The following is a 24,283-nucleotide window of genomic DNA, read 5'->3' as shown; positions in this document are numbered from 1 at the left end:
AAACTATTCAAAAATTTTATTTCCTGCGTAACTAACAAACCCAAAAATCGCACAAACATGATCTGCTTGGAATCGAGAACGCAATTATCTTTCAAAATTTCCGCGCAATCTTTGTTTTTTTTTTCTGGGAATTTCCAGAGAAAGTGAAAAACCAAGGAACTAGGGCTCGGCCCCGATCAACTTTGATCGGGACAGCCCGCGGGTCGTAAGAAAAAGAAGCGATTTTTTCGGGGCTGGGTTTTTGATTTGTAAACTCTGGGCGGGGCGAGGGCCGAGATTTGGCCAACCCGATCCGCCCCGGCGCTCCCTGCAAAATTTGACCAGACGAAAAATTTGTTCGGAATTTTTATATAAGCCAATCAAATTCATTCATCATTTTTGGGCTACCAGCCCTACCATCTACTGGGGAGTATTGAGTATATACATGCATTGTCATAGGTCAGACAGAGTTATTGAGTCAGATACTCGACATTCGACAATGAATTAGACGAAGCTATTAGCAAATGGCGACTAACTTGTCCAGTTGTCTCTCTCCTTCGTACGAACAGAATTTTGAATAATGGCAAAGAATAAAAAGTCTAAAACTGCAGTAGGGTCTCAAAATAGAAGACCAAATATTCGATCGACTTCGGTGTTATGAGATACCAGTCTGGAATTACAACATCCGGTAACCGGACTGACAAAAGGAAACCATCGCAGTTTGACCAAAGTTTCATTGCTGATACACTCTCCGGATCTTCAAACAGCGTCGTCCATACAAAAGATGAATTGAGGGAATACGAGGCGGAAGAGCTTGAACCAAGCAACTGTGATCCTGATGGCATTCTACTGTATTGGGCACAGAGGTCACGCAAATGGCCGCGTTTATCGTGCATGGCGAGGGACATCTTGACCATTCCCGCCACAAGCGCGTCCAGCGAAAGGGCGTTCAACGTGGAGAAAGATGTTTTCGGTATATCAAGAATGAGTCTCAGTCCTGAAACCGTAGAAGCCTTATTATGTCTGCGCTCATGGTACAGAGCAGGATTGCTAGCAGATGTGAATGTCGATGCATTTATTCGAGAAATCGAGAATGCGAGTGTTGATGACATTGATGATGAAGAACTAACTTACGCTCACATGCAGTGTAATTCGTTGTTCGTAGGTTGAAAAAAGCTTTGGTAATACAACTTCTCTCGTAGAACAAATCATAGTTTGTAGTAAATGACGTGTTAAACCCTTGGTAAACCCGCGGGGCGAACCCAGGTCAGAGCGTGGGACGAACCCGCCGGTCAGCCCGCAAGAACCCGATCAAAATCGGGGCGTGAATCGCTTGCCCCAAGCCCCGGTAGGGGTGACAAATAAAAAGAGTAAACCCACCCCCATCACCAAAAAGTCGCCCCGATCAACGCGGGGCTGAGCCCTACAAGGAACCCGGAAAAGGCCACAGTTCACTGTTCAGAATGTTTTGATGGCAACAAAATGTCCTATTCAAAATTGGTATGGTTCGAAAGCTACAAAACATGGGTAGTAACAAACCCAGAAAGGCTTTTCCAGTTCGAAACAGCCGGTCGTTTCCTCTCATACTTAATTGCCGGTAAAGTTACTTTAGTTTACTGTTATTTTTAATTCAATAAAAATAATCCTCCCTGAACTCTGAACAGGCCGTATAAAGACATCACCAGCAATTTCTGAGTTGCTGTACTCAGCTTCCAATATTATTAGTAATGCTTATCATATAACATAGGTTCAGTAACAGCATTATTGTTTAAATTTAGTATTTTTGAATGATCAAATAATATTGAGATCAACGCACCATAAAGAATTGGACCAGAAAACAGCAACAGTTGTGGAAAAATGTAGAATCCTGTTTACTATATTGGAATACCTGCAAGTGTTTTTGGAGATTACAGCAACCAAAATTTGGGGTTCATATGGAAAATGGACTGCTGTAGCTATTGTTCAATTAATCAAGTACATATGTTTGACTGAATGGCACCGACTATTTTATTCTTAAAATATTTTTTTCCTTGAATATAGATTGTTATGGAGGGCTTTCATGTTGACCCAGCAAGCTGGGATAGCATCCTCACGAGCTATTCACCCCCTTAACAGGAAAAAGCTTAGACAGAATCAACTGTCAGAGTCAATATGTGGTATGGAAGAAAAAAAAAATCTTACTTTCACCTTGAAGTCTGGAAGGGTAATTCGGCAAGTGAATGGAGCACCCCAGATTCATAAACGGAACTGGAAACTCCCTAGTTCACAACCACCTCAAGGCCATGTTGTAAATAACAGGAAGCTTGAAGGTTACCCTTTGCTTGGAGAAGTAAGTCATTGCTTAAACTATTGAGGAATAACAGTCATTTCAGGTAAGTATAAATAAACCAATTTGTGGTTTTCCATGTTTAGGTACTTTATACGTTGAAACCGCTTTGTCATCTCGTCGGAATGAGCCGCTTTGGAACAAAATCTTGGATTCCTACGTCAATAGCATTCGTTACAGATATTGCTAGTATAACGCTGTTGAACTCCAGTTCATTAAACTGTGAAGATGCAAGAGAAATTCGACGACGTCAGATTGCTCTACTAATGTATCTGTTACGGTCACCGATCTACGACCGCTTTAGTCGAACTGTCATTTTACAGATAATGACTTTTCTAAGAAAGATCCCTGTTGTCGGAATTTTGCCTCAACAATTTCTTCAGTACATGTTGTTCTGGCAAAATGTATACTGCTACACTTGGGACTAAATTATCTTCCCGCACACATTTTCTTTCAGGGTGGAGTTTAGATATTATGAATTGGATATGGATACTACAAATTTGGCGTTGTGATTTTGACGGAAAATATTTTTGTGATTTTTTTTCTGGGACACTGCAATAGAAGTTGTATGTTTATGTTTTGGCACATTTTTCTATTATTTCAATCACGGTTGTCACTGCAAAGAATTATCGGTGAAAAAAATTTCTAAAACACGATTCGTCACCTACAGTATTCAAAAATTGTATCTGAAAACCAGCCACTTTATTTAGACTCATTACATGGTCTCTTATGGCAAGTAGTGGCTCATCATGTGGAATAAGTTGCGAAAGGAAATACATATATTCATTACCAAGAGTTTGGAAGCGGTAATGAACAAAACAAGATTCCTTCGGTAATGTCCTTCGGGCAATTTTTTTGAAAAAAATTGTCTATAGACATGTAACGTGGGCCAAAGATAAACAGATTTTGGATCCAAGGTTTCTAAATTTCAATCAATTTATAGTGTTCATCTGCTGTAGTCTACTGTCCGGAATTAGCAACACGGGAGCTTAAGTAAAAAAATTAAAATGCAATAACGAATTTGATGAATTTTATACAACAAATGTACTACCGAATGCAATAGTTTTATAAAATACACTTCTGGGAATCTAACCATATCAATATTAGCTAGGATAATTAAACTTAATGATGCCAGCGCAACACCTTACCACAACGCTATTATTGACATAATGCGACTAGTATGAATAGCAGTGTAATTTTACATCTTCTGCAGCAGTATACTGTCCGAAATTAGCAACACGGGGACTTATGTAAAAAAAAATGAGAATGCTATCGTGAAGAATTTTTCTCAAAAATAGACAACAAAGTGAATTGTCTTGTAAAAGCAATTTCAGGGAATGTAACCATATAAATATTACTTAGGATAGTTTAAGTTTAAGACATACTAAGCGACTTAAAAATTTAACAAAATATACGCATAAAAAGGAAAACTTAAATAAATTTTGTGTTTCAAAGAGTATTGATCCATTGATCTTGGTGTTATGAGCCCAACACCTTACGGCTGAGCTATCACACACATACATATAAATATAGCATCTAAAATTAGTTATCTTGTCGCCGCTGTGTAACTTTCTTCTTCATAGTCTCCGTTCTGGCAGCATGTTTACTACTGCAATATAAAAAAATATATAAAAATCTACTGCTTAAAACATTTTGTTAAAGAAAACACTTACTGTTTAGTGACTGTTATACAGCCTTCTGCACTGACTGCAATGCATTGACAGTTGTAAGGTTACGCAAACAAAATCAAATTCACTGCCTAGGATTCGGCAACCAACTAGGTAACAATTACGCAAATTAATTTTTTAAAACTGTAATAGAATCAAATGAAAAAGCTACTATACCACGTATCAAATTTTGACAGAATTTTGTACAAAATTTGGGGACGATTGGTCATTCAGGGAAGAAACGTATATGGAAATACATAATGGACATTAAACCTTCTGAGATCTACTACTACTACCCTACCCCCTATACCCCACACCCTAAAATTGTTAGAGTCCTTCAGTATATATACATATATACCCTCAGGGATAACAAGCGATTTAGTTTTATTTTCAAGTGTGTTCTCAAAACCGGTGAATGATAGACGTACCGGTCATTGCTTATCCGTATATCGGTTTGGCCCTTACTGTGCTATCTTTTATGTATTTTTTTTTACGCCCAAAATTTTTTATGAATGCCCGAAGTTAATACATATATGCCATATTGGCAACATATGGGTTAGCTATATGCCGTATGCGGAATTTTTTAAAACACATCTTTATATATTGTTTATCGCGTATTAAACAAAGACATGCCGCTGTTTGCAAAAGGTTAATGCTTTTTTATTTTGTGCAAAAAAAGTATAAAATGTTTTTTTCAAAATAACTTTTTCAAGTCTCTTAACTGTATCAACAATAAATTCAAACAAAGTTAAGGATTAGTATGCTATACCTATGCCTGATACGAGTTAAGCAATCAATAGAAAAGAATAATACAGGAATTTCACCCTTGACCCAGAAATTTCTATCTCATCATTACGTTTTCCACAAGCAAAGGCTAGTCTAACGTGTTAACAGACAAGAGATAAAGCATGCCATTCTTCAATGGCCTGGGCGAATGGAATCATTTGCCATTCAGATAAGATTCCCACTGTTTCAATCTAAAATGTTTGTTTTTTTACTTTGTTTTCGTCTAAGGCGAGATGACACTCCTATATTCTTTGAATTTTTTTATGAGACGGACGGCGTAGATCGGATAAATGTATTGTTGGTGATCTGTATACTATGTACAGAATTGGGTTTTGTTCACTCACGGCGTAGGTTGTTCAACCTAGCCTGTAAATCAGCATCTGCATCGACTGTACCTCCAGCCGCTGCAGCTGCAGCTTGCGGACCCCCTTTAATGGTTACACCAGTTGTGGAAGCCAATGAACCGGAAGCGATCGGTAGACCAGTTAATTGATCAGTTAACTGAAGGCCAAGCTCATCCAATACTTGCGATACGACCGCGTCACTAACGGAATGCAAGAAACGTGAAAAAACGCCTAGTAATTTCTTTATCGTTTACACGTGGACAGTATTATTTTACCTTTCTTCTTCATCCGCCTCGTCGCCCATTGCATCATCAATAGCGTCACTCATCATTTCTTCTTTCATATCCATTATCTCAGATTGTTTCTCAAACTCTTGCATTATCTTTTGAATCTGAGGTAATTTGAGTTGTCTGAAAAAGATAAATGTAACTGAACTCTAGAAATTAAAAAAGAATAGCTTCTTCTTTTCTTACTTGTTCATGTTTTGCATTGCTTTTGTAACTCCTTTCATGGCTTCAGCCATGGCATTTTGTGACTTCAATGTTTGAATCTTTAACGAAACTGCCTGGATATTTGCCCTCATCAAGATGAATTTTTTAACATAACGTCTTGTCCTCACCAAATCTAGCGCCATGATTTTCACAGCATCCTGTTGGAATTGAAGTACTGTTAACTGTGTACTGTGTTTAAAAGAATTAGCTATAGAATTAGCTATTATTTATAGGGCTATGCACATAATCTAAAGCCAAGAAAAGTTATGAAACAAAAATTCTTATTGTAGAAAATTTAAATGAAGCATTGCACCAACTATTTTACTAGTAAAATCTTCATGAAATGATTAGACTTATTTGTGGAACATACACTATACCATTTGATTATCTTTAGCCATTTTTTTTATATCAGCTATAATTTTTTTTTCCTGTTGTTCCATTTTCATTCTTTCCCGGTCTAAATCACGTATGGCTTTATTCAAGGATCTTTGATTTCGACGTAGCATTTCGTCAGGGGTAAGGCGTTTACCGAATAGCCACTCCATTTTTTAGATCTCACAGTTTCAACTTCCAACACAAATTCGTAAAACGGACCTCAGATGGTAAAGGAAAGCACAAAGTATGTAAGATAATGACCTCAAAACTGGACTAATATGTATGAAATATCAACACAACTGTTTTGTAGGTTTAGGTTTTTAGGTTGAGTAATTTCCTCCTAAATGACACTTCCTATCTATCGATTATGTTCTGTATTGCGATTAACAGGAAAATCCGAATAGATCCGAACAGTGTCTGAATCAACATCTGAGGCATTCAAGGTTTGCCAAAAACTTATCGTCTGTTTATTATTTGAATGCAATACTTGGCAAGTTAAAGAGGCTAGTTATATTTGTTCATATATAAAGTTCGTATTCGACCAGTAAAAACATGAATCCAGTATATGACGCATTGATTGTAGAAGCGACCCGTATCTACCAATGCTGCTGGTAATGGTTATTTTATATTATGTATATCAGTAACGAAGTCCTGCTGAGTTATTGACGATGACATTAAACTGACTGAAAGAGACCAATGCGGAAAGATGAGGGCACATTTGTGTCCCCATATGTCAAAACCCGTATGTCATCCACGTCAAGTAAAATCCGAAATGGAAATGGGGAAATCCTTTATAACACGGTTAGTTGGAAGTTCTACGCTCAGTTGTCACACTCAGTCGCCGCAGTTGGACAGGAAACTTTGAGTCACAGTTGCAGTGATAATGTATCGAGAAGTTATCATGATAAAAGGTCCTTGTTGTTATAATTTTATACCTCAAAGTTCAGCATTAAAAACTCTTCTAATATGGCATTTGTTCAATTAAGGACTTTTTTTGACTTGGTTATTGTTGGCGTCAGCCTTATCGGACCCTGGCGCAGAACCGTTTAATCCAAACTTCAATAGATTTCGACAAAAAATTCCGCGCATTGGCCGACGTGGGGATGGAATCATCGCCGAATATATGAATTCGGATTCTTTTCCTCATGAGGGAAGTCTATCCAATTTTTTTCTTAAGGCCTCAAAGGCGGTTCCCCGTCTGGGTAGACGCAAAGATGTTTCAACTGAGGTGTGTAAAAACTAGTTTGAAGGGCAACCTAAATTGCATGTTTTTACTTAATGTAAGACTCTCTAGTCGGGTCGCGCAACAATCGTCGACGAGCAGTACCCATTTAAAGATCGCCTGGGTCTTGGCCATGCATCCAACGAAGTTCCCATTGTTCACTATAAACAAGTTTTGTGGCCAAATTTCGATACTGGTAACTATTCTTTCTGAGTTATAAGTACGAGTAGTAGTAAAATAAAATTTGAAAATGCTATAGTATTGTATGGTTTTTAAATACTAAGTTTCTCTAAATGTTAGATGAATTCACAAGCGGACCAAGTAAGGAACTAAATTATCCAGGTACACGGATAACGAACGACCTACAAGATAATTATATGCAGGAACTAATCCGTAGCTGGACGAATCAAAACGAGAATATCAACGAAAATTAAAGACTGAACACAAAATGTTTTTTGTTTTCTATTTTGTTTGTCTCGTTTTTCTTTGAAGGGGGGAAAGGGGGGTTGGAATATACATTAGTCCAATCGATGCCTTAGTTCTTTTTTTTTTACTACGTTCACAAGCAGTATCCATTAAATATGACAGTGATAAACGCAGTTAAAGAAAAAAGAAATAAAAATAATAAATGAAATAAAAATAACTAAAAAAAAAAAATAGTAATAAATGAATAAGAAAAAAAAAAAAGGTGTATCTAATTTCACACTACAACAGTTCACCACAAGCAGAGATTATGATTTTTTCAGTTGGTTTTCCGGACTTTGTACCATATTTCTCCATCTTACGCAAAACATCTAGACCGGCAAGTAGCTGGCCAAACACAACGTGCTTGTTATCCAACCTACGTTGACACAAAATGATAGTCAGAAACATGCACCAGTAATATAACAAGAAACAAATTACCATTCGGTTTTGTCAAATGTAAAAAAAAACTGTGATCCATTTGAATTTGGTCCTGAATTTGCCATTGACAGTACACCTGGGCCGGTATGTTTGAGCACAAAATTTTCGTCTTCGAATTTCCCATTGCCACCGAAAATCGAGCGGCCCCCTGTGCCATCCCCATTCGTAAAATCACCGCCTTGAGCCATCTTTTGAAAGTAAAAACTATGCAAATAAACAGAAATATTTGGGGGTATGAAGCATTCAACTTACAAATCCTGGAATAACTCGATGAAAGCTTGAGTTCATAAAACCATAACCTTTTTCATGGGTGCAGAGAGCCTTGAAATTTTCCACAGTTTTAGGGGCAACATCAGCCCGTAAAAGGATAATTATTCTTCCCAAATTTGTTTTTCCTGCTTTAAGATCCATATACACTTGAGGGTTACCACGGGGCTTTTTCAGAACTTCTTGCTTATTTTCTCCATCAGCAACAGAGGCTGTTCCATTGGTAATTTCTTTGTTGCTTTCTTCTAATGCACTTTTGTTTTCCTCTGTTTTTCCTGCATATTTTTGCAACCAGGAATCTTCAGACCAGACTGGTCTAGAATACCCTTCTTTTATTTTACGAGGTCTAGCAATGTTAACAGTGATAGTTTTTCCAAACAGTTCAGAATCATTCTAGATAAGAAAGTATCATACAAAAATATGATATAAAAACTGATCAGAATACTTGAAATGTTACCATGTTATCAATTGCAGCAGCAGCATCTTCAGCAAGTTCATACTCAATAAAAGAAAAACCACGGTGTTTTTCATGGTTCTCATAATCAGGAGGAATCTCTATATTAACAATTTCTCCGAAAGGGATAAAGGCAGCTCTAACCACTGATTCGTCAGCTTCATCTGGAAGACCGCCTAAATAAGTTTCAATTAGTATTGTATGCCGATGAATATTGGTTAGGACGTCTACTGATAAACTACTTTGCATAATTTGACCTTACCAACATAAATATTTCGTTTTGCATTATTAGCTGTCATGTTTTAAACACAAAAGTAACTAAATTGAAAAAACGAGAATTCGTAATGAGGTAATGGGACTAGTGAATAAGAAGACACAATAACACCTCGCGTCAATATCCGATTCAAAATCAACCAGGTTGGTCGGGGGGACGCGGTATATCGTGTACGCGTACCGTGTACCGTGTACCGGTATATCGTGGAAAACGATCGTGGAATGGCTTGCTCCGCCCCCAAAGGGGAGGAGCCTATTATCGTGGAATAGGTCGATTTCCACGGTATAGACCTTTTTAAGATTCCTCGGTGTAAGCAGAGCGAAAAGTCGTGCGGCTAGTCGACTAGTGCGCACCATGGCGGGGGATAGCCGTAACTAGCTGCAGACTTGGCTTGATTCTTCGAATCACCTTGTTGTTCGGCTCTATGTTACTGTAGTCTGGCACTCTGTGTTGTATGTCAAACCTATTGCGTTGATTTCTCGAAAAGTTAGGAAATGGTTAATGCCAAGTGTCTTATATGTTTTTGTACTCAACAATCTAAATTAGGAAAAGGACGGAAGTTCTACAAAATACCAGAGTACACTAAATGTGATAGGTTTTCTGATGGTGACAAAGTTCTCATTGAAAAAAGAAGAAGACTTTGGATGCAACTTGTAGAAAAAAACTTACATGGAAGAAGTTGCAACTATTTTGTGTGTTCACATCACTTTGTCTCAGGTAGTTATTATTGTAATTCTCATAGTTTTCATCCCTTACATCTTTAATACACTAGCAGACTACAGTAACATAGAGCCGAACAACAAGGTGATTCGAAGAATCAAGCCAAGTCTGCAGCTAGTTACGGCTATCCCCCGCCATGGTGCGCACTAGTCGACTAGCCGCACGACTTTTCGCTCTGCTTACACCGAGGAATCTTAAAAAGGTCTATATCGTGGAAAGCGATCGTGTACCACTATACGTATACATACACAGCAGACAACAGGCCCAAAGAATCAAAATTCAAACTTGACACGTGTGGTGAATTGTTTATTGACTTCATATACAAGGTAATTTGATAGATGTGTACATAATTTATTTCTATATTATTTTTCTAACATACCTTAATTTAGTAGTTTTAAGTACAATGTCTTCCAGGCCAAATAGAAAATGCAAAGCCACTAATCCACCTCTGTCAACAGTGTGTAAAAGTTCAAAGGTTAGTTAATCCTAATCATAAGTCATATAAAATTAATGAATTAATTGTATTTATAGTACTATATATTGAACTACTATATAGAACTACTATAGTTACTATATATAGAACTACTATATAGAACTACTATATAGAACTACTATATAGAACTACTATATAGAACTACTATATAGAACTACTATATAGAACTACTATATAGAACTACTATATAGAACTACTATATAGAACTACTATATAGAACTACTATATAGAACTATATACTAAAATAACTATATATACTAAAATAATACATGTCAATATTTATTTATATAGATATAAAATATCAACATGGCCGCGCACATCTAGATGCTACTTATAGAAAAGCTGCACCTGTACTTTTACTTATTGCTTTCCAACTAGATGATGCTTATTGACTATGCCTCTTGATCAAGTAGCCGACGGCTACTACAAGAAAAACTGAATAATGGCCGAAATGATGGGTGCCGGCACGTTATGGCAATTTTTGTTTTTCGAAGGTTTTAGATGTAATTGTTCCAAATAAATTACGACCTATATTCCAAAACCTGGCTCCATGGTTCAGCATAAACGTACCATAAAATTTATGATTTCTTACAAACCCAAGTAGCCGAACATAAGGCCTAAAATGTATTAATTAAATTTAATAAATTTTCCATAACACCGAAAATACCTAAAAAAATTTTTTTACATCTAAAATCTTAACAAAAACTAATGAGTTTTAGTGCTAAAGACTCACGTGGACTAGAACTTTGGAAATATATATAAATGAATGTGTAATGTGTACAAAAAATTTTCTTTTTGACCGAATTTGTTTTTCAAAGAAAGTCGGTTATGCCCGGTATAGACTTAGCGGACAATTTCTTTCTAGGAAAGCCAGTATAAATTTTATTTATTTTTCAGAAAATTACTTTTTTGTATAAATTTATATATATTTAGAAAGCTCTAGTCAACGCGATCGTTTTGCACTATATTTGTTTTTGTTAAGTTTTTGTGTGTAAAAATTAATTTTCAAAAAAGTTTTTTAAAAAGTTTGTAGGTGTTCCTCTATTGGCAAAATTTAGAATTTTTGAAATATTTTTGTCGTCTAGGGATAAACGTGGCATGTATTAATCAGTAATAAAGAAGCCCGTTGATTTTTATTATATATTTTCCATGATTAAAAAACAAATTCACTTCAATAAGGTTTATGTATTAACAATAACACATTATACAATAAAAGCATATTAACGGTGTATTAACGTTGTGTTTTGTATATATAGTACTATATACAAATACTATATATAAGTACACGCTGCCAGTACACGATATACCATCCAACGACAGTCGTCTGCTAGGCGTACTTCGTGGAAAACGTTGGTTAGTCCCCTCCCCTTTCAGGGCGGAGCAAGCCATTCCACGATGGTTTTCCACGATATACCAGTACACGGTACACGGTACGCGTACACGATATACCGCGTCCCTTGGTCGGGGCGTAACTAAAACTCGGGGGTCGGGGGACTAAAACTCGGGGAATGGACTCAGGGGTCGCCATTTTCCCCGAGGCTTAGTGTATTCAAACCAAGGCCTACTTAATGCTTAAGGCCTGTAAACTCGTATACCTCCTATGGCGGTGACGCGTTACCTGGCAACAACCAATCAGAGGAAAAAAGGGTTACGACGACACCATCTGGCGCTCGCTACTGCTACTGCTTCGAAAACCTAAATACAAGATTAAGCAAAAACAGGGTTTCCTTGTAGGAGTGCTGTCCCAAAGGCGGCAGAGATCGGACGTGTCGGAAAGTGTCTCCCTGATTACATCACCCACACCTCTACTTAAGCGTAATTACCTTGCCTGTAGCGCAAACAGTAGACACCGGCCCTAGGCCACTCGAAACCCTCCCCCTCAATCGGTATGATGCTGCAGCTGGGCAACAACCAGATACCTGTCTTCATAAAGCGCAATGACACCAGTACTTTCAAGCAAATGAAATCTGAGGAAATCTCAACCATCGTACAAGAACTCGAACAAAAACTTGGCCCTTTCGAGAAAGGAGGTGTCTCAATAGCTGCAGGTGGGGACTTATTCATCCGACCAACCTCCGGTGAACAACAAAAGAGACTATTATGTACCGACAAAGTTCTGAACGAAAGCATTGCGGTAAGCTGCTCTCTCCCAAACAGCCACACCTCACAGAAGATCATTGTGTTATATCCATGTATGTGAGCGTAAGGCTAGAGGGCGCTGTGATGGCAAGCGTGTCGCCCTCCAACGGCGAGGAGTGAGGGGGGGTCACTCGAGCTTGCGCTAGCAACACAGAAAGTCTGTCATGCTCGTGTCTCTTTGTAATCTTGTATTCGTGAGGGTTACCAATACAGCTTCAGTTTATTCAAGACAATATGGCGCAGTTGGTCTGAACTAACACGTCCTTCAGTTTATGGGTATTGTACATTTTTGTTGCCACTTTAGAATTATATCGCGTTGCATGGTGGTCGCCATTTTGTTCTCGTCTCGTGGTGCATGGTGGCCGCCATCTTGTTCGGCAACTCTTGGTCTTTGTGTATGATCGAAGCCGTACGTTGTGGGCGAGACACGCGAGTGTGTAACAATTAGTGTGCTTATTTTATCCATCGAGTTTTTACGGTCGGTGACTGAAAGGAGTGAATTAAATTTTTGTGAAACTGTGTGCACGGTGAAACATTCATATTGTGTTGGGTGGTTGTTGTCGATGACCATATAGGTCGTTGCGGAGTATTACCAGTACGGTCGCATAACGATCCTATTCATCGGTTCATGTCAGCACCATATTTTCTTCGTTCATCTAGAAATCGTCGATCACCAAGAACGACCACCAATCGTCGTCTACCAAGAAAATCCAGACCAGTCGTCATGACAACGGCAGCAGATGCCCTCGCGGCGGCTAACGCAGCGACCACGGCTATTACGGCAACTACAGCCCGAATTGATGCTATTGAGCAAGGCCAGTTAACTATTTCGACCCAGTTAACGGCATTGTCAACGCAACTCCAGACTCTATTCGCGAATGCCAGTGGCGGTGGTGGCGGTGGCGCTGGTGGTGGCGGTGGTGCGGGAGGCAGTAGCGGAGTAAGTGGCAGTGGTGGAGCTGGTAGCAGCGGTGGCGCTGGTGGAGGTGGAGGTGGTGGACCAGTGGTGTAGGTGGCCATATACCTCAACGCAGACGGCTTGATTCTTCAGGCGTTGACAAGTTGCATGCAGATATCACAATTTCTTTATTACGTTCATGGAGGAATCGATGGAACGATTTCGCCGAGCTGAGCCAGCTGATAACGTATACCCCGGCGGAACAAATGGCAGCGTTTCGGATGGCCTTGGATCCCACCATGCAGCAAGTGGTGGAGGTGGCGTTGGGGATTTTGCCAACGGCAGCGACGTCGCCAGACCAGGTGTTGGATCTCATCACGGATTATGTTCGTGCTAAGCGAAATGTCGCGTTGGATCGAGTGGCGTTCGAGGAAAGGCGACAAGGCCCAGCTGAGTCGTTCGACGACTTTTACATTGGTTTGCGCCGCCTGGCAGAAGCGGCGGATTTGTGTGGAACTTGTGTAGAGACACGGTTGGTAACGCGCGTCATTGCTGGGGTTCGAGATGCTGGGACTAAAAAGAAATTGCTGGCTATGTGTCCGTTTCCCCCTTTACAGCAGACGGTGAATGTCTGTAGAAGTGAAGAAGCAGCAAGAGCAAATGAAAAAATTCTTAGTGGACAATCCGGTGTGTCGGTGGTTAAATCTTCATACAAGCAAACGGAAAAATCGACGGAGTGTGGTAAGTGCGGTCGGGCTTCTCATTTGGGTGGAGTGGTATGTCCAGCTACGGGAAAGACGTCCCATATCTGTGGAAAACCAGACCATTTTTCCCCTAAATGCCCGAATCGCGACAAAGGGAAAAGCAGCTCTAGTGGGGGATTTGGCGGGGGTTCCAAAACGAAAATGGCCCACATCACCATCGGCAATGTCCAGACCAGCAATCGGCGACGAGATTCTCCCACTATTTCTTTGACGGTGAGCCGCGGGGACGACGCGGACCGCGTTACAACAATTCAAGCTACACCTGATCCGGGAGCAGAGGTAACGGTGGGTGGACGTGATGTGATGGAAGCTATCGGCGTAACAGAAGAAGATTTAGCTACGTCATCGTTCGATTTAGTCATGGCAGACCGTTCAACGCCGTTGCTATCCATTGGCCAACGCGACATCCGGGTTCGATATGGCGATCGAGACGCGTGGATCACGGTGGTGTTTTGCCCGGAAATCCAGGGAATGCTGGTGTGTCGGATGGATTGTGTCAGCCTGGATATCCTACATAAAGAATATCCAAAGCCTTTGTCTACGGTGCGCTCAGTGCTAGTGGGGTCGCGGGGACCCCATCTTTCTCCACCGGAAACGCAAAAAGAGGAAATACCCTCACTCAGTGAGCCTGTGCTCACTGAGTTTATATTCCTCTCGACGTTTATATTCCTCTGGAACCAAAGGCAGATCAAATAGCGGCGATTGAGTTGGCTATTGTTGCACGATTCAGTGATGTTTTTGACCAGGAAGGAGGATTGCGACAAATGGCGGGCCCGGACATGGTTATTCAGTTAAGAGACGATACGGTCCCGTACTACGTCAATGGCGCACGTCCCATCGCATTCGGTGACAGGTCGGAAGTGAAAGGTTTATTGGACGAATTGGCGGCTAAAAAAGTGATCGAACCCGTTAGTGATGCATCGGAGTGGGCGGCACCGCTGGTAGTCATACGAAACGCTAAAACTTGAAAGCTTCGGTTATGTGTCGATCAAACACGATTGAACAGATTTGTGATGCGACCGGTTCACCCGACGCGCACGCCACGTGACGCGGTGGCAGAAGTGGATAGTGAGTGCCGGTTTTTTACCAGTTTGGATGCCACGAATGGGTATTTTCAGATACCTCTCCATCCATCCAGCCAGCACTTGACGGTATTCATGACGCCATGGGGCCGTTATAAGTTTCTTCGGGCACCTATGGGTTTATGTTCGTCGGGAGATGAATACAATCGGAGAGCTGATATGGCATTTGCAGCAATACCAAATACGGTCCGGGTCGTGGACGACTTGCTTCGTTTTGACCGTACGTTCCCGGCGCATGTGGCCGGAGTATGTGCAATTTTGCTGGCGGCAAGAAAAGCCGGAATAACTTTCAGCAAGGAGAAATTCAAGTTTGTGCGATCCCGCCTATCCTGGGTAGGATATGACATACAACATGGTGGAATATCTATCGAAAAGGAGAAATTAAATGCTCTTTCGCAATTTCCTCGTCCGACAAATATCTCAGAGCTCCGTTCTTTTAAGGGCCTCGTGGAGCAGTTGGCGGGATTCTCTACCGAAGTGGCAGCAGCGAAAGGACCCCTTCGGCCCCTCCTCAGTACCCGCAACCCGTTTATATGGACACCGGATCACGAACAAGCTTTCGAAAATGTGAAATTGGCCCTTGTGTCGCCACCTGTGTTAGTCCATTTTGAGCCGGATCGCGAAAAAACACTTCAGGTGGATGCGTCCCGGAAAAACGGGATGGGCTATGCCCTGTTGCAGCGTCACGGCGACACTTGGAAGTTAGTCGACGCCAATTCACGATGGTGCACAGATACCGAATCCCGATATGCTATTTTGGAACTGGAGCTGGCAGCAGTGGAGTGGGCGATAAGGAAGTGCCGCCTTTATCTATCCGGTTTACCAACATTCACCGTAATGGTGGACCATCAAGCATTGGTAGCTATTTTAGATAAATACACAGTAGATGCCATCGAGAACCCAAAAATTCAACGTCTTAAGGAACGCTTATCCACGTATTCGTTCACGACAATTTGGCGCAAAGGAAAAGATCACGCTATACCAGATGCGCTCTCTCGAGCCCCGGTCAACGATCCAGCAAAAGATGACGAGTGTGTTGGAACGGAGCTAGCGTATTCTATTCAACAAGCAGTCATTCAAAATGTCAACACCATCTGTCACCTGGAGGATGAGTCAGAGGGGCCCGACCAGTTGGTTGATTCATTATTGTTAGAATTGCGAAGTGCGGCCACAACCGATTCAAAATATGCCGACCTCATCAAAGCGGTGGAATCGGGATTTCAGTCTAGTCGCCAGCAATATCCGGATCACGTTCGACAATTCTGGTCCATCCGTCACCAATTGGCCGTAGAAGACGGGATTATTCTATTTGGATCAAGAATAATGGTGCCTCTGGCGGCACGGCGCGAGATCCTTCGTAAGCTCCATAGTGCTCATCAAGGAATCGTTCGTACCAAGAGGCGCGCTCAACAAACAGTCTTTTGGCCAGGTATCACAAATGACATCACCATGCTCGTCGAACAATGTTCACCATGCCAGGAGTGCCTTCCGAGTCAATGTCAAGAACCCATGTTGACTGACCTCCTTCCGACGTTCGTGTTTGAAGACGTATCTGCGGATTTGTTTCAGTACGGATCACTTCATGTTTTGGTGTACGCTGACCGCCTCTCAGGTTGGCCGGTGGTTCATCAGTGGCGTCAAGATCCCACAGCCCGTGAAGTGACTCAAGCGATCCTCAGTAACTTCGTTGAACTCGGTGTGCCGATGCGGTTTCGTTCAGACAATGGCCCTCAATTCGACGCCGGCGTGTTCCAGGAAGCTTTGTGCCGTTGGGGCGTGGTTTGGGGAAATTCTACGCCACATTATCATCAGAGCAATGGACACGCGGAGGCGGCCGTGAAAGCGGTGAAGGAACTGGTGGCCAAGGTCGCACCGTCCGGGGATTTGTCATCAGAATCGTTTCTGGCCGGATTATTAGAATTCCGTAATACCCCTCATGAATGCGGATTGTCACCGGCGCAAACCGTCTTTGGACATCAACTTCGATCGATCATCCCGGCGCATCGCTCATCGTATGCTCAGCACTGGAAGGCGGCGGCGGCAGCACGAGAACGGCAGGCGGAAGCACAGGCGGCGAGTAAATTACGTTACGATTCACGTACCCGCCCTCTATCTCCCTTACCTATTGGACAAACGGTGCGGATACAGGATCCTAAGTCTAAGCTATGGAGTCACGTTGGGGTCATTGTGGCCGTCGGCCGCTACAGATCGTACCGAATAAAATTTGCCAGCGGCAGTGTGTTATGGCGGAACCGGTGGTTTTTACGTCCTATGGTTGCGAATCCATCCGAGGAGGCAGGTGATGCAGAAGAACATCCAGGTATTGATGGCGATGGTGGTTTTGGCAGTGAACCAGGTGTTAATGGCGATGGTGGTCCATGCGGCGAGGATAATCGGCCTACTTCACACCCATGTCCTCCCGCGGATCCACCGGCATTGCGGAGAAGCAGTCGAATGCGCAAGCCTCGTACAATTATATCTCTGTGATTGGTCAATAACGTGTGTTATTTTGTTTTCTTCGGATGTTCGCACTCTTGTCTAAATGGTATGTGTGTTATGAAGCCGTTGTTCCCTCGGTGTAGTGTATTCGTGAACATCGGCTTGGGAAGGGTTGTGTTATATCCATGTATGTGAGCATAAGGCTAGAGGGCGCTGTGATGGCAAGCATGTCGCCCTCCAACGGCGAGGAGTGAGGGGGGGTCACTCGAGCTTGCGCTAGCAACACAGAAAGTCTGTAATGCTCGTGTCTCTTTGTAATCTTGTATTCGTGAGGGTTACCAATACAGCTTCAGTTTATTCAAAACATAACAATCATCATCCGCCAAGTGCCTACTGGTGACACGAATGAAGAAATCCAGCAAGCTCTCGAAAGAAGCGGATATAAAATCAAAAATGTCCACCGTTTCCCGGTAGACAAAGGTACGACAAAAATCCCCTCTACTACAGTGGCCCTAAAGTTTGACGGCAAATATCCCCCAAAATCTTCCTAAATGGACTAGTCTTCCTTCCAGAGAAACAGCTGCCTATGCCGCTTCGATGCAAGAAATGCCAGAGACTCGGTCACACTGAAAGATTTTGCAATACTTCCCACGTTTGCGCTGTATGCGGGAAAACTCACGAAGATACCGCAAACTGCTCAGCAACACCTAACTGCATAAACTGTATGGGCAACCACCCAGCCAGCTCTCCAACCTGCCCAAAATATCTAGAAATGAGGGCAATCGCTCGAACGGCGACTGAAAAGGGAATGACACTGCAAGAGGCCCGAGTACAGTCCTACAGTGACATCGCGAAAAAGAACTCAGCACCTACCCTCAACCCAGAAACTGAGATCCTTAAAAGTCAAGTCCAAGCACTGCAAACAGAAATGACTAGAATGAGAACAGAAATAAGCAAAATTAAACCCCTTGAAAAAAAAAGTAGAAAAATTGGATATATCTGTGAATCAAATCCACATCTCACTAGGTACCTTAGAAGTAGGCCAAACAGCAACGAATTCAAAGCTAGACCTGCTGGTGGATCTCTTCACAAGAAACTTTCCCAATATAGACCAGATTGGCATGGAAGTAGAGACTGACGAGGGAAACCGCTCAACAGGACCCCCAAAAGTGAGCTACAGAGCAGGCAGACGCCCTCGCCCCCCCCCAAAGCCCCAACAACTAGACTACAAGACTCCAGCAGCAAATCCAAGAGGCTAAGCATCGGGCCGAAGGAGGGGGTAACCTATTGGAAATGATGTTCATTATTCAGTTTAATGCAAGAAGCCTCACAAAAGCAAATTTAGTTCAATTCAAAGCCCACCTGCACAAATACAAACCGTTAATAGCAATCATCTCAGAAACCTTTTGGAAAGAATCGTTCACAGTTAAGTTTAAAAGCTATAACGTAATCAACAAAAACCGCCAGAACCAGAATGGAGGAGGAGTGGCAATCCTCATCCATAAATCCCTCCAGTTCTCACAGCTCCCTCTTCCAGCAACCCAAACAATAGAAGCAGTAGGCGTGTCAATAGCTGTAAGAAATAACAATAGAAATGAGCTAATTGACATAATCTCAGCTTACGTACCCAACGGTAATCACTGTTACGAAGACCAACTCGAACAACTAACACAAGCGAGCAGCAACAGCCTTATACTTTGTGGGGACTTCAAACGCCCACCATGGTCGCTGGGAGACCTCCTGCAGTTACCACAACCAGAGCGGACGAGCTATAGCCAACCTACTTGAAAACAATGAAGAAATTGAGTTAGCAACACCACCAAACCTTGGAACAAGACAAAGCTCAACCACACTTAACTACTCGACCATTGACCTTGCGCTGATGTCTCCACACCTAGCACTAAATGCGGAAGTCGTGAGGGGACCATTTGTTGGAAGCGATCATCTCCCAATCCACATTAAGATAAATGCCAAACCTATCCTCTCACTTGACCGAGCCCCCAGCTGGGATTTCAAGTACGCCAACTGGACAACCTGGAACAATACAGTTAATGAAATAATTAGCTCGAGTGAATTCTACTCTATAGACAATCCAGAATCAAAATACAAAATCCTGCATAAAGCCCTAATATCCGCAACGAAAGCCAGCAACATCTCCATCTCTAAACCATCAAAGAAGATCCGAGCAGAACCCGCACAACCGTGGTGGAATGCAGAATGCAAGAAAGCAGTCGCCAGCGCGAGAAAAGCCAGAAACTCCTGCGATCCTAGAAGAGGTGGAATTAACTGCACATCTAACATCTCTGCCTGGAAAAAAAAAGGGAAATGAAAAAAAAAACGGATAATTTTGAAATCAAAGAAAAAAGCCATAGAGTAGCACATCAATAGTCTAAGCCCCAAAAGCTCCCCAACAAAGACTTGGGCATTTGTAAAAGCATAGACAAAGGGAATTCGTGCACCCGACATCAATTCCTCACCAATCAAAGACCCGGACACTCAACAGCTAGCAACGCTCCCTGAAGTAAAAGCAAGGATTCTTGCCTCCCAATACGACCATCAAAAAGTAGACATCCCCGACAACCCAGAATTCGAGTACGCCATCAGGTCTAAAATCAACTCCTCGGAACCCAATCCACTCAACTCCACAATAACCCAACAAGAGTTGAACGCGGTATGAGTAACCTCAAAAGTAATGCAATGGGACGAGACCTTATACACAACCAGAGGCTTAAAAACCTATCCGAAGTCAATAAAAAGCATCTCTTCCTTTTCAACAGTATGCTTACCACATCCTACGTCCCGACTGACTGGAAACAGGCCACCATAATCCCTATTCAGAAACCGGACAAATCAGCAGAAAACCCAGAATCATACCGCCCCATCTCACTGACATCCTGCCTGGGAAAAACAATGGAGAACATAATCAACCAAAGACTAACATGGATGTTCGAAAAGAATGGATTACGGCTAAAAACTCAATCAGGCTTCCGTAAAGGAAGAGGAACTATGGACAACGTCATCGGCCTAGAACACTACAATCGAGAAGGGTTCAACAAAAGAAGTCCAACCAATACATACGCAGTCTTCCTTGATGTGGCAAAAGCATTCGACACCAAATGGATCCAAGGACTCCTCTACAAACTCAGTAACAAGGGAATATCTTAGGCAACATCTTAGGGTGGCTCAATAATATACTCCGCAATCGAACATACCGCGTTCGTGTAGGTAACAACTACTCCGAAGACTACCCCTTAAAAGTTGGAGTGCCGCAAGGATTGCCACTGAGTCCTTTCTTATTCTCTGTTATGATGGACGACTTCCCAATCCTCCCCAATCCAGAACAAACCCTCATGTTTGCGGATGACACAGAATTCCACATTCATGCCAAAAACGGACAGGAAGCAGAAGAACTAATCTCACCTTACCTTGAATCCATCAGCAAATGGAGCAAGAAATGGCGTGTAAAGTTCTCCGCCGCAAAATCCAACCTGGTCAATTTCACCAGACAAAAACGCTCGCAGATTCAACCGCTGCTGTTCCTCTCAGGCACAAGAATACCTGAAACAAAAGAGGCAAAACATTTGGGTATATCCTTCGACAAAGGGTTGCGCTGGACTAAACAAACGGAAGTTGCAATCAGCAAAGCGGTTAAACTAAGAAACCTATTTAAAATTCTCTCCCAATCCAAGCAGAGACCAGACATGGACTCACTTTGCATTCTGTACAAGGCGCTAGTCCGAAGCAGGATCGAATACGGGATCATAGCTTACGGCTCAAATTGCAAAACCAGGAAAAAAAAAAACTAGAGACCATACAAAACAGCATCCTACGGCTTATTTCCGGCGCCCCAATAACCACTCCAATCAAGGAAATGCAGTGCGAACTGAATATGGACTCTTTCTCAATAAGGCAGACTTGGCTGGCCGGGTGGTACATCTTCAGAGTTGAAAAACAACCAGACCACCCCTTATATCAAAACTGTTACAATCTAAAACGGCAGCCTAAACCATGGAAGAACCAGAACATACCATCCCTCAAGCTAGCAACAGAACACATGACGCTGGCCGACATCGAACTATTTCGAGAACAACCTATGGGAAGGCAACAACTACAAGACCCAGCACCATGGGCAAGACTCCCAGTCACAATAGGATATTTCCCAATTTCCAAAAACGCCGCGTCAAAAAACATAGCTGAAGCTCGAGCCCTTTTCAACAACATTAGACATAACCAATTAAGGTCCACCACAATGGCCTATACAGACGGCTCCCTCAATAAAACTACGGGAAAAACGACCTGCGCGCTTTACCTCCCGACCTTAGAAATTGAAGAAACATACACGTTAAACAATCGCTCCTCCATCTTCACAGCCGAAGCCCATGTAATACTGAAAGCCATGGAAGCAATCTACCATCATGAAGAATTAATAAGCGAACTCACCGTGCTCACGGATTCCAGATCAGTCCTCCAAACCATTGAAAACCCTGGCAGAGAAACACATGAAATCATTGACACCATCCTTAGCACAGCTGAAAAGTTTAAAAGTGCAGGTACCAAAGTGAACCTCTACTGGATACCAAGTCATGTTGGAATACCAGGTAATGAGAGAGCAGATAAGCTAGCGTCAGAGGAAAGTTCCAGACAAGGCACTGGCAGACTCATCAACAACCAACTGTCCGCTCTAGAACAGAGCTCCATCTTCAGGGATAACCTAAAGCAAATAAACATGACTGAACTGCAAAGAGGCCATGAGAAAGATAACACACATCAGAGGAAAAGAACTGGCCCTCTAAAATGGCACTCACATAAATCCAGATACATCACAAGGTTATTATTCAGACTGCGGACAGGCCATAACAGGCTCAAAGCCAACCTAGCCCGTTTCAACAACCAAGTCAATCCAATATGCAGAAACTGTGAGGAAGAACATGAAACCACAATACATGTCCTGCTGGAATGCTCCGCCTTAGAGATAGAAAGAACAGAAATCAGCAGCTATCTGACAACAAACAATATCGAACACAACTTAACGAACCTTCTGGGACTCAACCTCGATATCCACAGCACCAAACAATACGAGATCCAAAGGCTACTAACTCGATACCTAAAAGAAACGAGACTAGTCGACATAATCTAAACAGTGAGCAAGTGTACACTTCCTTACCTTACCCACAACAACCAGAGATCAACACAGCAAAGAACAAAAGCAAGGAAACACGCATACCAAGCCAAACACCAACTCAATGCTAACGAATGACGGCCCTCTGATTGGCTCTCTCAACGCTTATACCCTTCCATGTATTTCTGCTTTCCGCTCCCACATTTTCCTGATACACACAGCGTGGTTTTCCGTGGGAGTGGAGTTCGCGCTTTGATTTGTTTGTTTCTTTGTGTATTTATATTACTTACATTTATTGTTTGCTGTTTGTTAAGTTTTACAAATACAACATTTTTACTTATATCAATTGTTTTTTTCATTTTATATACTAGACTGAATCACAATACTAGACCTTGTCAAGAGCTATCCCTTGTCAAGAGCTATCCATTTCTGTAAAATTTATTAATTTTCGTCTTATAATTTTCCCGCAAAAAATTATTTTAATTTCACGTATTATTGGGGGATGGGGATTACCGGATACCCGCTTAACCGCACCGACCTACCTGAAAAATGACAAATCGGTTTACTATTCCAATAAGTAATTTTTAAGCAATATTTTTTCAGAAATGGATAGATCTTATCAAGATATGTCCATTCCTATAATTGTTAAAACTTTTGGACTTATAGTTTTCCCGATTCTCCCAAAATCGGGTTTTGAAACCGTTTTTCTCCGGCCCGCACCAACCCAGTTGCCCATGGATGATAATTCACAATAAATCTAATTGAAACATACCCATGTTTAATTCATTCTTGTTTTATAAATTGAAAAGCGATTTAATAAAGGTATAAATAGTGTATTAGAATAAATTACAAACAATAAAAGTAAACCAAAATAGTATAAATAAACACACGAAAAATAAACAAATGAAGACGACAGCCCGACGAAAAACTCCACACACGCCCAACACACACCACACACCACAAGCAGAAGGAGTGGAGGGGCTTTAGGGTGAGGAGAAGGAGAGAGCCAATGAGAGGGCCGGAATAGTCCCGCTGGGATGTAGCTGTGACGGTCTCGACCCTTCGAGACCGTCTCGTGGAGACCAAGTTGTTAAGAGTATCTTAAAATCCTTAACTTTTAGTTAAAGATTTCCAGTAAGTGTAGAAAATCACCTCTTTGAAAAAGATTTGTGTCCACAAAGCAATATTTTCATCATTACATTTCACCATTTCAATCAAATTTTCATCGGGATGGATGGTGGATAAGGACTCCGTCTAGAGATTTATGGATATGAGTATGTAGGTTCAAGTCTATATTATGTCATGTTATCAATGTGAGTAAAATTTTAAAAAAATTTTATTTTATCTCTAAGTGAAAATGTTTAATCCGTTTATATATTTTTTCCTAAGTGATTAATTCAATTAACTACAAGAACAAGAAGAAAATTTTTCATTAACAAGATAAAACTTATATATTTTTAACATAATACTTTTTTTTCTTTTTAACTACTCAATTGACCTATTGCTGTCAAACTAGCACACTTTTCATTTCAAAAATTTGA

General features: G+C 41.7%; 6 protein-coding genes and 2 long non-coding RNA genes across 13 annotated transcripts; 5 read left to right on the top strand and 3 right to left on the bottom strand.

Moving 5' to 3' along the window:
* Positions 1-412: 412 nt before the first annotated feature.
* On the top strand, positions 413-1,149 carry LOC116930701 (zinc finger BED domain-containing protein DAYSLEEPER-like). Its single transcript, XM_045169364.1, has one exon. The coding sequence runs from the start codon at positions 637-639 to the stop codon at positions 1,147-1,149; it is 513 nt and encodes a 170-aa protein (XP_045025299.1). The 5' UTR covers positions 413-636.
* Positions 1,150-1,401: 252 nt separating this feature from the next.
* Positions 1,402-2,880, top strand: LOC123469810 (peroxisomal membrane protein PEX16-like). Its single transcript, XM_045169158.1, has 5 exons — positions 1,402-1,576; positions 1,644-1,703; positions 1,758-1,953; positions 2,020-2,308; positions 2,392-2,880. Exons 1-5 carry the CDS (start codon positions 1,462-1,464, stop codon positions 2,731-2,733), a joined length of 1,002 nt encoding a protein of 333 aa, XP_045025093.1. The 5' UTR covers positions 1,402-1,461; the 3' UTR covers positions 2,734-2,880.
* Positions 2,881-3,330: 450 nt separating this feature from the next.
* On the bottom strand, positions 3,331-4,032 carry LOC123470010. The gene is made up of 2 exons (XR_006643383.1): positions 3,979-4,032; positions 3,331-3,914 (listed from the first exon to the last, which is right to left on the bottom strand). It is a non-coding gene; the product is annotated as an uncharacterized LOC123470010 (long non-coding RNA).
* A 1,004-nt stretch (positions 4,033-5,036) lies between these two features.
* LOC116930687 (charged multivesicular body protein 2a) lies at positions 5,037-6,335 on the bottom strand. The gene is made up of 4 exons (XM_032938082.2): positions 5,971-6,335; positions 5,576-5,751; positions 5,378-5,512; positions 5,037-5,302 (listed from the first exon to the last, which is right to left on the bottom strand). The coding sequence occupies exons 1-4, from the start codon at positions 6,136-6,138 to the stop codon at positions 5,095-5,097; spliced, it is 687 nt and encodes a 228-aa protein (XP_032793973.1). The 5' UTR covers positions 6,139-6,335; the 3' UTR covers positions 5,037-5,094.
* Positions 6,336-6,685: 350 nt separating this feature from the next.
* Positions 6,686-7,721, top strand: LOC116930695. The gene is made up of 4 exons (XM_032938086.2): positions 6,686-6,879; positions 6,955-7,196; positions 7,263-7,386; positions 7,491-7,721. Exons 1-4 carry the CDS (start codon positions 6,852-6,854, stop codon positions 7,622-7,624), a joined length of 528 nt encoding a protein of 175 aa, XP_032793977.1. The 5' UTR covers positions 6,686-6,851; the 3' UTR covers positions 7,625-7,721.
* On the bottom strand, positions 7,640-9,243 carry LOC123469843 (peptidyl-prolyl cis-trans isomerase E-like). The gene is made up of 6 exons (XM_045169210.1): positions 9,200-9,243; positions 9,077-9,132; positions 8,818-8,990; positions 8,346-8,753; positions 8,094-8,281; positions 7,640-8,031 (listed from the first exon to the last, which is right to left on the bottom strand). The coding sequence occupies exons 2-6, from the start codon at positions 9,111-9,113 to the stop codon at positions 7,896-7,898; spliced, it is 942 nt and encodes a 313-aa protein (XP_045025145.1). The 5' UTR covers positions 9,114-9,132; positions 9,200-9,243; the 3' UTR covers positions 7,640-7,895.
* Positions 9,244-9,662: 419 nt separating this feature from the next.
* LOC123469981 lies at positions 9,663-10,735 on the top strand. 6 transcript variants are annotated; one of them, XR_006643328.1, is made up of 4 exons: positions 9,663-9,805; positions 9,871-10,134; positions 10,198-10,283; positions 10,593-10,729. It is a non-coding gene; the product is annotated as an uncharacterized LOC123469981 (long non-coding RNA). The 6 variants fall into 6 exon arrangements; XR_006643331.1 differs by having other exon boundaries at positions 9,664-9,805; positions 9,864-10,134; positions 10,593-10,735; XR_006643356.1 differs by having other exon boundaries at positions 9,664-9,805; positions 9,864-10,134; positions 10,201-10,265.
* A 10,942-nt stretch (positions 10,736-21,677) lies between these two features.
* On the top strand, positions 21,678-22,850 carry LOC116917263. Its single transcript, XM_032923027.2, has one exon. It carries the CDS (start codon positions 21,678-21,680, stop codon positions 22,758-22,760), a length of 1,083 nt encoding a protein of 360 aa, XP_032778918.1. The 3' UTR covers positions 22,761-22,850.
* The last annotated feature ends 1,433 nt before the right edge of the window (positions 22,851-24,283 follow it).

The sequence above is a fragment of the Daphnia magna genome, linkage group LG1, assembly GCF_020631705.1.
Source record: "Daphnia magna isolate NIES linkage group LG1, ASM2063170v1.1, whole genome shotgun sequence".
Classification (NCBI taxonomy): domain Eukaryota; kingdom Metazoa; phylum Arthropoda; class Branchiopoda; order Diplostraca; family Daphniidae; genus Daphnia; species Daphnia magna.
This window is presented reverse-complemented; position numbering and strand designations above follow the sequence as displayed.

Coding starts and splice junctions, on each gene's coding strand:
- LOC116930687 (XM_032938082.2), bottom strand. CDS start 6,138: ATGGAGTGGCTATTCGGTAAACGCCTTACCCCTGACGAAATGCTACGT. Junction 5,752..5,970: donor TGGCTAAAGATAATCAAATG/GTATAGTGTATG, acceptor CAATTCCAACAG/GATGCTGTGAAAATCATGGC. Junction 5,513..5,575: donor GCAATGCAAAACATGAACAA/GTAAGAAAAGAA, acceptor TATCTTTTTCAG/ACAACTCAAATTACCTCAGA.
- LOC123469810 (XM_045169158.1), top strand. CDS start 1,462: ATGTCCTATTCAAAATTGGTATGGTTCGAAAGCTACAAAACATGGGTA. Junction 1,704..1,757: donor CTCAGCTTCCAATATTATTA/GTAATGCTTATC, acceptor GTTTAAATTTAG/TATTTTTGAATGATCAAATA. Junction 2,309..2,391: donor GTTACCCTTTGCTTGGAGAA/GTAAGTCATTGC, acceptor TTCCATGTTTAG/GTACTTTATACGTTGAAACC.
- LOC123469843 (XM_045169210.1), bottom strand. CDS start 9,113: ATGACAGCTAATAATGCAAAACGAAATATTTATGTTG. Junction 8,754..8,817: donor CTGCTGCAATTGATAACATG/GTAACATTTCAA, acceptor TTTCTTATCTAG/AATGATTCTGAACTGTTTGG. Junction 8,282..8,345: donor ATCGAGTTATTCCAGGATTT/GTAAGTTGAATG, acceptor TACTTTCAAAAG/ATGGCTCAAGGCGGTGATTT.
- LOC116930701 (XM_045169364.1), top strand. CDS start 637: ATGAGATACCAGTCTGGAATTACAACATCCGGTAACCGGACTGACAAA.
- LOC116930695 (XM_032938086.2), top strand. CDS start 6,852: ATGTATCGAGAAGTTATCATGATAAAAG. Junction 7,197..7,262: donor GCAAAGATGTTTCAACTGAG/GTGTGTAAAAAC, acceptor AAGACTCTCTAG/TCGGGTCGCGCAACAATCGT. Junction 7,387..7,490: donor GTGGCCAAATTTCGATACTG/GTAACTATTCTT, acceptor TCTAAATGTTAG/ATGAATTCACAAGCGGACCA.
- LOC116917263 (XM_032923027.2), top strand. CDS start 21,678: ATGACGCTGGCCGACATCGAACTATTTCGAGAACAACCTATGGGAAGG.